Source organism: Plutella xylostella, chromosome 15 (genome assembly GCF_932276165.1).
Source record: "Plutella xylostella chromosome 15, ilPluXylo3.1, whole genome shotgun sequence".
NCBI classification, from domain to species: Eukaryota; Metazoa; Arthropoda; class Insecta; order Lepidoptera; family Plutellidae; genus Plutella; species Plutella xylostella.
Genome location: NC_063995.1, coordinates 1,069,655 through 1,081,318, shown reverse-complemented (window position 1 = coordinate 1,081,318; position 11,664 = coordinate 1,069,655). Strand labels below are relative to the sequence as shown.

The window sequence follows — 11,664 nt, the reverse complement described above, 5'->3', positions numbered from 1 at the left end:
TACATAAAGTAAAAAAGCGTGGTATTCCAAATAATTATTTACACATTTTTCTAATCTCATTAAAATATGGTCTAGATTTAAGAAATATTTTTTAAATTTATTACATTACTGGATATTTGCTATACAATGTCATACAGGGTGTCCTAAGAACGGTATTGAAGTATCTATTTGAAAGTACAAAGCTCAGACTTACGGATTTTTTTGCTTTAGATTGCATTAAGCATATTTAGAGACACCCTGTCTTATAATTTAAATTAAATCATTCAATATAGGTAATATTTTATCAACCTTTGGACGAATTCTGGAAAGTAAAAATCGTATTCACTGTGATTAACACTCATAGCATTGATTGGTTCAACATCAATGTGTATCAAATGACTACTTAGAACGTAATTATGAAATAAAAAGTAATTGTTATTCATTATCATTCACATTAATGGAGCGTAAATAACAAAAACATGTACGTATTGTAGGTTTACAATTTGCTAATTAATTAATAGGGACTTTGTAATTGATTATTGAAATGTAAGTGGGTATAGAATACAAAAATCATATTTATACACCATTTTTATAACGGAACAAATAATTGACTAGCGAAACATACATTATGGCTGTTTGAACGGTAACAATATATTTTAAAACATTGAACTTACATGATTTCATTAAATAATTGGCACATTACATAATTTATCAAGGGTGTAAACGGACTTAAAAAAACGAAGTAGAATCTACCATCTTCCCAACATGTCAAGCACTGGATTGCATAGCATCTTTATCCACGTAGATAAACTCGTTGAGACATCCCACCAATCACATCGCCATGTTTAATGCGTATTACATATAGTTATGTCGATAAACGTGCTGTGCAACTGGGACAGTTAATAAACTTAGCCCAAAAAAGTTTTACATTATTTTCGCAATTTCTAATTATTATGCTAAATTAAATAAGAATCATGGCATTAGGTTTTCAATTTATTCGTGATATAATTCAATCAAAATATTAGCATGTCACTCAGCTAATCGTGCAATAATCTCACAAGAATTTGTGAAACTACACATACAATACCTACACAGTACTTACAAGGCCTCAGGATCACTAACATTTTTCTACACAACCAGCGGGATATGGTTAAGTTAAAACAATTATTTTTTACATTATATTACATAATTATGGTTTGTGGTGTCGACGTAATAATAAAATACAATATAGAACAGACACAAATTAAAGTTAATAAATAAAAGACAGAATATACAAAGTGCTATTAGATTTCATACCATATTTTCCAACCTGCCTGACAAATACCGAGACTATGTCTGCAACATAGCATGGGACCAACACGAGTACGCCTTAAACTTTTATCTTGTCATATCTTGCGCGTTAACCGCCACATGCTACAACCACAGAAGGCTGTTTAAATGGAGATTCAATATACCTAGTTTCTCGTAAAGAGCCCCGCTGGTGTCAACACACATCACAAATCAGTCATTTACATACAAGATTAAACGATATGTCATAAATTGCTATTTGTTCTTTACATTATACACAATGATTAAGATCAGAATTTAATTTGAGACACATAAGGAATACTTGCGGCAATATGGACAGTTTAAAATGAAAACAATTCACTTTTAACTGCAAGTCATAGTTTAAAATCTAATTAATTATAGGTAGAATACTACAAACTTATACAACAAAAATATGGTAATAATAATTCAATTACGCATCTACAGTCCACTCTAGTCCTTACAACAAGCACCATAAGGTCAGAATTGAACTAAACAGCATCCTCTGTACATACAACATTATAAATAAAACAGTATTTCTCCGCATGGCACCATGCACTTATGTTATTTCTTGTCCATTATATTTCTTTGGATTCCGAAGCAAAAAGTAATCGCTACAAAAAATTGAGCACTATTTCCAAATTGATAAAACACATAACTGGTACACACGAATTCCTACCAATGATGCTATCACAGGAGCAAAATTCATACTTCAGACTTTGCGAACTACAATAACTTGACGTTGCCTTCAGAATCACAAAGATAGTAAACTGTTCACCTCACGTTTGTCTCTCAACTGCGAAGTTGTACGAGTAATCTCTCTCCAGATCGAAGTTCGTTCGCTGCTTTATTACTGGAATCTGCATCTATAAAAGAGAATAAATATATTTCTTATAGCGCCCGCTTAATATCACTCCACAGACCAAATAGAATCATTAATTATGAATAGCTAGCTTCTCCGCGAGAGCTTTCCGTCGCTTTACGAACAATCAAATCTTTCCAGTTATGAATTTTAGTAGCTTATAAAAATAATACAAACGAACAATCAAATCTTTCCTCTATAATATAAGTATTAGTCTCTGAGTAAAGGAATTTTAAGCAAATGTCGGCATTAAATCTATCGCTTCCTTGCTTTGACCGTATACGGACAGAAAGAGACAGACATATATTCAATACCGTCATTAGCTAGTCCTTCCTGCAACTCGGCAAGAAGTATCTCTCACTCACCAACTCAGCGGCCGGCATCCCCATAAGCTTCGGATTGAGCACAAACGGCACCCCCTCCAGTGCGTTGTACCCGCCCAGGGTCAGGTAGTTGGAGGCCTGGCGCGGCAGCGGCGCCGGGCCCTTGCGGCGACCGCCCGGCGGCGTGGGAGATACTGGGCCGGGGCTACTGTTGGAGAATAAGTATTGTTAAATCAGCTGCCTTTTTTATGCCAACTCATCTAGTTTTAAGGTTTGTAAATCGAATGTTTGTTTGAAGTATATCAACGATCAGACGTTAGAAATGAAAAGAGAAATCAGTTTTCTGGCATGCTTCACTTTCTTTTACGAGTTTTTCGTCTTTTTAGCCATCTTGCTCGGATAATCCTAACCTTTGTATGGAGGTTTTCACACTTCGCATCTCGATATTCGTGACTCCATATTAAAGGTTAATTAAACCTTTTTAACTCAATGACAACAGCATTAAAACACTTACAAAAGTCCAGGAAAGCTCACAGTTAAAAATTCAATGGATAATAACAAACATACTAAAAGCGCCATCTACCGTGATCTACACTAACCTCGACAGCGCGGGCGACATAACAGGCGGCGGGCGTGGCGCCGGCCGCGACGGCTTGTTGATATTATACGAGGGACTCAGAGCCTCGTAGTCATGACTCGTCGTGAACTCATCAATGTTGGGGTACGCTGGCGCTGACTGCTTCAGGTTCAGGTTGTTCAAGTCGTTGATTAGAGGCGACAGCTTCGGCGGTCGGTCTGGTACTGCGCGCAGTCTGTGGTGGAAGAGGTTTGGTTAGTTTTATTCGGGAAAATTTAAAAAGCCACTGGTTATGAAAGAGTCAGGTGTTTAGCAGATGGCAGCCATATTTGCGGTTGTTTTAAAGTATTTATTTAACTCCGCGTTCATTTCTTACGGTGAAGGAAAACATTGTGAGGAATTCTGCTGCACATCTTCCTATGTGGAAAGGTCGGATCACCTCTGACTACCCCGTTGGGGATTACAGTCGTAAGGATTTTGCATGCATTTATAAAATCAAAACAAAAACAATGACAGATGGTTTTGACATGGGCATAGCAATGTCAAAATGCAATAGCACACACTTTTCAACAAAACGAACACAAGCCCACTCTAGCTGTACCTATCATTTCTGTGCCAACATTGTTTGAACTCTCTGTATAGTGCAGATATTGAACTGAAATAAATTAAAAATATATAAAATAATAGTAAATAAATAAGGGAGAAAATATAAGGGGAAACAAAAAAACACATAATGATATTTCATGAAACTTTCACAAAACACATAAAATACAAATCCGTAATAAATCAATTAATTTATAATGCGAACGAGCGCCATTTGATTTATTAAAAAGCTTCCTAAGAACGACCAAGAGATGGCGCCACTAACATACCTTCTATTAGCTTCGGGCGTAATATTGTTGCAAACATTCTCATAGTCGTTCTGTGTGTGCGTGGGTGACACCTCCGCGCTGCCGCCGCTCACTTTGTAGCAAACCACTTTGCCATTTATTTCACTGCGGAAAAAATTGGTTCTTGTTAGTTCATATCGACACCCAATAGAAGGCGTTAATGACGACTTATCTTATTTTTGCTGTCAAAGCACATAACTACTTGTCTAACGAGAAGGTTGTGGGTGGTTATGGTAGTTCAAATCATAGAATCATAAGAAAGTAAGTACTTATTAAACAACTGTACGCAATTCAAAGCCTTATAATATGAGAGTAGTGAACTTGACTTTTCGCGCGTGACACACAGCCGGTTTGAATGTGACGTTTACTATACCTGTCTCTTTCCCGCCCTTTTACCCCACCAGGCAGGTTACTTCTAGATTTCTTAAATGTGAGCTCGACATTGGCGTCTTGACTTCTGCGCTGCACAGTCGGTTCCACCGATCCTCCGTTGCGTCGGTCGGTGAGTTTTTAATTTTGTATTTTTTTAACGGTGCTACCGTTCGATAAAATTATTAAATATTATATTGTGACAAATAATTTATCTGATTTTCGCTTACTCGTTTATAAATTTGATATTAAAATCTACCCTCAAAAAAAAAAAACTTTTCTAAAGGAACTGTGTTTGTTAACGATTTTTCAATACGACTTTTCTTTAAATTTAGAAAACCATGGGTAGTGACAGTGATACATCGTCAGCTTCGACAACCACGAATGAATCCAAAAAGCGAAAATCAAGATCAAAACGTGAGAAGCATAGGAAATGGCGTCGTGAAGCCATCTCTTCAAGGCTTATTCAGGCCTTGTCCATGCAAGTTAATAATTTAGAGCAATTAGTGTCTCAAAATATCGGTTTACCATCTGCAATAGCTAATTCTGCGCCGCCGCAACCGTCGCCGTCAGTACAAATTGGTGTAGATGATGAGAACACGTCAAATGTTAGTGGAGAATTATATGAAGGCTTAGAGCAGGACTCCGCCCGGCAATTTTCATTCCCTTTGAACACGGAGTTGAAAGAGCCAGTACTAGTTAAATCTGATCCTGTTTTAGTAGAACGTTTAAAAAGCATACAACATTTTGATTCCACTAATTGGTGTGATGTTAGGTATTCGGAAGTGCAGAAACGTTATTGTTCAACTCCGGGCTTTACGGATCTCGAGTGTAATGATGAGCTGAAACCATTAGATAGGCTTCACAACCTGGCTTTATTAGAGCGTGGTTTTGCAGCGATGACTAAAGCGTTGATAAAACAACATGAGGTCGTAGAAAATGGGTTTAAATCACTTATTAGCTGGTTACAATCTGCTGAAGTTATCGAATTATCGGTATTTGAAGCTAAAATACATGAAATTTTCTCGGAAGGTGAGTTTCACAAAATTTCTGCAGATTTATTGCAAATGGCCTGCGGGCACCGCGCTGATTTGATACAACAGCGTAGGGACGCTATATTAAAAGCTGTAAAGGATAAATTTTTCAAAGAAACGTTAAGGAAAATACCTCCATCTTGTGAACATCTTTTCAAATCCGAAAATTTGACATCTTCTTTAGAAAAACAAGGTGGTGTTAGCAAGGCCTGTTGGCCAGTGAGACCTATAACCTCAAAATCCGGTTCCTATTCTCAGAACATCGGAAACCAAAAAAAAAATACCAAGGCTTCCTGCGCAAGGAAGGTCATTTCGTCAGCAGGGTGCTGGTCCTTCCTCAACCCGTAAACTAAACCAGGCTTCCGCGTACAGGGACCGGGCTATAAGGATGGCGGGTGGAGACGAGTAAATGAGACAACGAGAAAGGTTCGACTACGATATATTTGGATTACACGTGCGCACGATGAACTATAATAAGGATATAGATATAAGCTATAAGATATAGGTATACAACTCTACACCTCCCTCGGTAAGAGAAAAAAAATGATAATACAATTCATTTTTTTTTTAAACATTGGTTATATAAGTATGTATACTTATGAAATTTATAACTAAAGATTACATGATTATTCGGATATTAGGGACTAATATACTTCTTAGTTCTATTCTTATGGACTAAATCAATTTTTCCATTTTTATCAATTTCGACATTTGGTGGAATATCTCGTATAACCTTGTAAGGACCTGAATAAATACTGGTGAACTTATTGCCTGTTTCATTTTTTACCAATATTAAATCATTTGGATGATATACAGGGTGTTAACTTAATTGCGTTGGAGCGGGAAATGGTAGATACAGCTGATGATACTGAACACGATAAGACATTAAAAAACGTATTTTATTTGCTTTAAGCTGACCAACATAAAACAGTTTTATTTAGTACATTTTAAAATTTCATAGTCACCCTATTCAGGTTTAGGTACGTTTGACAGAATGACCATGAACTTGAAAGCCAAGATCAAGGCCAATCAATTCAAAGCCAAGGTCAATAAAAAAGTATGCGTGCATCTGCACCACACTCGTGGAGCCACATCGTCAAGGTACCTACCGAGATTTTGGGTACTCAAAGTACCCAATCCATTGTAGACATTTCATTTTACTCCATAAGTATCACTTTATTGATACACAATTATCTTTTATGAATACAGAACATTTTCATTTTATGCTTCATAACATAGGTCACACGTATTCACAGCACAGCACAACATAAAACGAAATGAGGAACAAGGCTTGGTAATCAAAAGATAGAATTGTAGGTACCTTTTCCCTTTTAGGTAATAATTGTAAAAAATGATTGTAAACAAGTAAACAACAATGACTGACTGACAGACTAGATCCACAGAGAAGGTAATGACTATCATAAATACTCGATGGTTATGATACGCGAGATTGTTATTATTCTACTGGTATTTAAAGTGAGGCCATACTTATTATGAGGATTTCCGTACTATACGTCATCAAAGACGTCTCAATCGCAAGTACACAACACAAATCGAGATGAGCGAGTGTAAGTAAACCAATTCGTCATTGAAGTAGACCCTGTTATCATCCTGTTATGCATTGTGGTCTTTTATCTTTAGCTGCATACAGACCGGCCAAACGAACGCCAACGAACGGGTTTTGTTGACCTTCGTTGCTCAATCTGCCCCTGTATTATGTATGATAAATGTCCATCGGTGGGCGTTCGTTGGGCCGGTCTGTACGCATCTTTAGGTAATAAAAGAAAAATAAAATGTGGTGAGTATCAAGGGTGAATACTAAACGCTTACCTTATTCTGAGTAAAAAAGTTTAATTATTGTTCTGAGCTCCTAGAAAGTCATAAATTATATTCTGTACGATCTATCACACTTTATGACAATCAGCTGTTTAATTGTTGATTAGTATGTCATTAATCACCATGAATAATTTCAATTTTATTTAATAATTGTTATTACCTACTGTGTAATTAATTACAATCATAGTTACATCAAATAAATTATGAAAAGTGAAGTTGATAACAAATTTACAGTGTGTGTTCTTTTGCAATCGAATGTCTCATTGGTGATTTGTTTGTGTAGGGTGACCATGTTTTTGATTAAGGTAAAACTTTCCACTTTACTTTAGACTTTAAACATAAATATTCGAGATTCTGATGTTTTTTTTCTTAGAAACGTGCTTGGTTAGACTAATACTAACCCCCATTTCCCGCTCAAACGCATTCTAGTTAACACCCTGTATAACGGGATTAGAGTTTGTATCATATGAAGCTTTTCTTATTGTTTTACTTTTAATTAAATTATCTCTAGCTTGTTTTTGAGTTATTTGTAACTGATATTTTAATTGCTGAGGATAACTTTCGTAGTTATATAGTGGGTCAACTGTATCTTTGACAAGATTAGTTGGTATATTACAAACCTTCCCAAAGACGAGTTCAAAAGGTGTGTAACCCGTTGAAGTATGCACTGACGTGTTTTGGGCAAAGCACCAAAATGGTAGCCAATTGCTCCAGTTGTCTGGATCGTTGTCTGTTTGGATTCGGAGAAAGTTACCTAAGCTTTTGTGTGCATTCTCAAGTGAACCAATTGTCTGGTGATGATATGCTGTCGAATTTAGTTGTTTAATCTGGAGTATTCTACATACCTCTTGTAATGTGCTGGATAAAAACTCAGAACCGCGATCTGTAGCGATGGTTTTAGGTATACCGTATCTTAATATGAAATTACTTACCATACTTTTCGCTACATCTATGCTACTTTTACTGGTTAGTGGATAAGCTTCTAAAAATTTGGTTAGTTCGCATTGTATTGTTAGTATGTATACATTGTTATAAATATCTTGCGGTAAAGGACCTACAATGTCCAAATATATTTTTTCAAAAGCAGTGTTGGCTGTCGTCGTAATAACCATTGGTTCCTTAATATATTTATTCGTATATTTTTGAGTTTGACATTTTGCACATTTGTTAACAAAATTTTTAACATCCTCGTATAATCCAGGCCAGAAATAATATTTCTTTATGTTATTATACATTCTCCTTATGCCAGCATGACCACTGGTTGGAAGTATATGAAAATCATTAATAATTACTCTTCTATCATCTTTATCATTTATTCTTTTAATATTATTATTATTTAACACATTTAAACGTGGATGTGGACCGGTCACATCTTTCATTTCATTCATAGTTTTCAATAATTTTTCAATAAAAATATTATTATATTTATTTTTTACAATGTATATCTCTTTAATATTAAACTCTTCGCACATTTGCACTAGTTCCCTCGCAAAGTCGACTCGCGTCCTTTGTGATTGAGAAAAAGGCTTTATGAATATTTTATTCAATTGTGGTACAAACATTAACGATTTACTTTCTTTTATTTTATTATTATCTCTTTTAATATTCCTCAATTCTTTCTCATTACTATAATTTAATTCCACATATCCTGAATTAGTTTGACTTACAACTTTGGGTTGATCAGACCCGTTGTCTGTCGTCATTTTCTTTCTTTGCGCGCGCGTCATGACGTTGATGACGTCACTCATTTCTTTTAAGTCAGTTGAAGATAGCTTTATTCGAGACAATGCATCCGCGGCAGCATTGCTTGAACCTTTTACGTATTCTACAATGAAATCGTATTCCTCAAGAACCATACGAAATTTCAAAAGTCTACTACTTGGATCTCGCATATTAAATAAATATACAAGTGGCTTATGGTCTGTTAGGATCTTAAATTTTCGTCCGTATAAATATGGGCGGAAGTGTTTAACACCCCACACTATCGCTAAAAGCTCTTTTTCAATCGTCGGATAGTTGAGCTCGTTTTTATTTAATGTACGGCTCGCATAAGCAACTGGTTTGTTATCTCCATTAGCTAAAATCGCACCAATAGCAAAACCAGATGCATCGGTTTGCAACCGGAATTCGTTGTTGTCACTAAAATCTGGATAACTTAAGAGAGGCGGCGTAATTAGACAATTTTTCAATTTATGAAACGCCTTTTGGCACTCGGAGTCCCAAATAAAAGGAACATTTTTTCTGCATAGTTTATTTAAAGGATGAGCAATTTCCGCAAAGCCATTGATAAATTTACGGTAATAATTTGCAAATGCTACAAATCTCTTAACATCATTCAAATTTTGAGGAACGGGATACTCCTGCATAATTTTTATTTTCTCTGGGTCAGGTAGAACTCCATTTTCTGTAACTATATGTCCTAGATATAATATTTCTTTACGCAAAAAGTTACACTTATTAGGATTAAGTTTTAAATTGACTTTCCTTAAGCGTTCAAAGACGTCAATTAAATTTTTATTGTGATTTTCTAAATTCCTTCCGAAAACTATTAAATCGTCTAGGTATACAAAGCATTTTTCATATGTTAAACCTGACATAGCAAGTGTTACTATTCTTGAAAATGAATTTGGACTGATTTTGAGACCTTGTGGCAGTCTTCGCATTTGGAATTGACCTGCACAATTATAATTTTCTTGTTTTCCTGACGTGTCATTTATTTGAATATTTCCCGGGCTGAAAGCTGTATATTTTCTACTATTTTCCGATAAATTTATTTGATTATATCCAGAAAAACAATCTAAGTGTGTGAAATAGATCGCACCTGCCAAAGAATCCAATATTTCAGTAATATTCGGTAATGGAAATTTATCTTCTTCTATTTTTTCGTTTAATTTCCGGTAGTCTATAACTAATCTCCATTGTTGTTCATTACTATTACTCTTTTTCGGTACTAATAAAATTGGGCTTGACCACTCACTGTTTGTCGGTTCAATTATTTCATCATCCAACATTTGTTTAATTTGTTTACTTATTTCTAACTTTTGGGAATGCGGTAACCTATAAGGCTTTGTATAGACTGGTGTGGCATTGGGTTTTAAATGTATATTTTGTGCACCTAAATTTGTAGTAGTTAATTTGTCTCCGGGCAAATGAAATATATCGGGATATTTAGCACAGATTGTCTCTATTGACTTTTTCTCCTCAGTATTCAAATGACTCAGTTTTAAAATAGAAAATAATTGTTTTACTCTATCCGAATTATTTTTACACTTGTCAAACACGCATACCTCATAGTCACTTAAGGGTTGAGTCACAATATTAAAGTTATTTAAATATACCTCTTTGTCGGTTGTATTTAAAATTTTCACCGGTATTTTACCATTCCTTGGCCTCGCTAAAGAGCTAGCCATGTAAACGCCATCGCTTAGTTCATTAGAACAAATTATGATATCATTAGTTTCGATAGTGTCAATAAAATGTATAGATTCCGATCTAGGCGGTATTGAAAGTACTTCTTTCTCATAACCGTGACGCATTGGTAATGTAATCGACTCGTTGTCTATATTAGTTATTGTTATGAAGTTCGTATTCAAATCTAAATTTGCTTTATATTTATTTAAGAAGTCATGACCTAAAATGCCGTAAGCCTTACACGGGAGTGTTTTAAAAACATAAAACACATGATCAAATACTTTGTCATAAACGGTTAATGATAAACACACGTATCCGATAGTCTCCAACACACCACCGATGCCCTTAATTAGAGTTCGCTGCTCATGTATCATCAAGTTCTGTTCAACACAATGTTTATATTTTATAGCCGAAATAGTAGCGCCGGTGTCAACTAACCAATCATAACACTGGTTATTAAGTGTTAATTGTACTGTAAGAGAATTGTCACAAGCAAACATATAATGGTTAGTCACGAAAAAACTGGTTCAAATTTTCAGGTTTTTCAGCTGTAGTAGATTGCGTGTTCTCCATGAAGTTAATATTATTCCTCCGACCTCGTCCTGTAAAATTGTTATTTGTATAATATGACTTACCTGGGTACCGGCCTCTGCCTCTGCCAGCTGCGTGGCTGGAGCGGGACGTACCTCGGTTCCAGTAATGGCCACGTGAGGATTGCTCAGGCTGCATGTGCGGCGGCCTACCACGAGAATTAAAGGAGTGGCCGCGATGAAAGCTTCTTGTGTTGTAGCTCCTGCCTTGATAATAATTACCACGGTTCCTGAAATTGTAATTTCTATGAGAATTGGTATTCATATTAAGCACTTGTCCTGAAGTAGACGAGACCTCCTCGTCGACCGCTGCCTGTATGGCGTCCTTTAATGAAGTAAAGTTCCGGGCTGCAATTATTGTACTAATCCTTCTATTTCTCAAACCATCGGCAAACTTTTTAATAGCGGTTTTTTCATTCAGAGGTTTTAACACCGAAAAGCTTTCTGAGTTACCATTGGCTTGGGAAATAGTTAGATCCACAAATAAC

The 11,664-nt window shown here is 35.7% G+C and overlaps 1 protein-coding gene across 3 annotated transcripts in view; it reads right to left on the bottom strand.

Moving 5' to 3' along the window:
* Nucleotides 1-951: 951 nt before the first annotated feature.
* The window catches only part of LOC105398629 (multivesicular body subunit 12A), a 34,399-nt gene continuing 23,686 nt past the window's right edge, over nt 952-11,664 (bottom strand). Inside the window, exons 4-8 of one of the 3 annotated variants that reach the window (XM_048625801.1) lie at nt 3,919-4,041; nt 3,648-3,701; nt 3,069-3,281; nt 2,512-2,674; nt 952-2,150 (exon numbers count right to left, since the gene is read on the bottom strand). In XM_048625801.1, the coding sequence (XP_048481758.1) occupies nt 2,064-2,150; nt 2,512-2,674; nt 3,069-3,281; nt 3,648-3,701; nt 3,919-4,041 (640 nt within the window). In that variant the 3' untranslated portion in view covers nt 952-2,063. Of the gene's footprint in view, nt 2,151-2,511; nt 2,678-3,068; nt 3,282-3,647; nt 3,702-3,918; nt 4,042-11,664 lie in introns of all 3 variants that reach the window. The other 2 variants (XM_048625800.1, XM_038108345.2) reach the window with 2 other exon arrangements.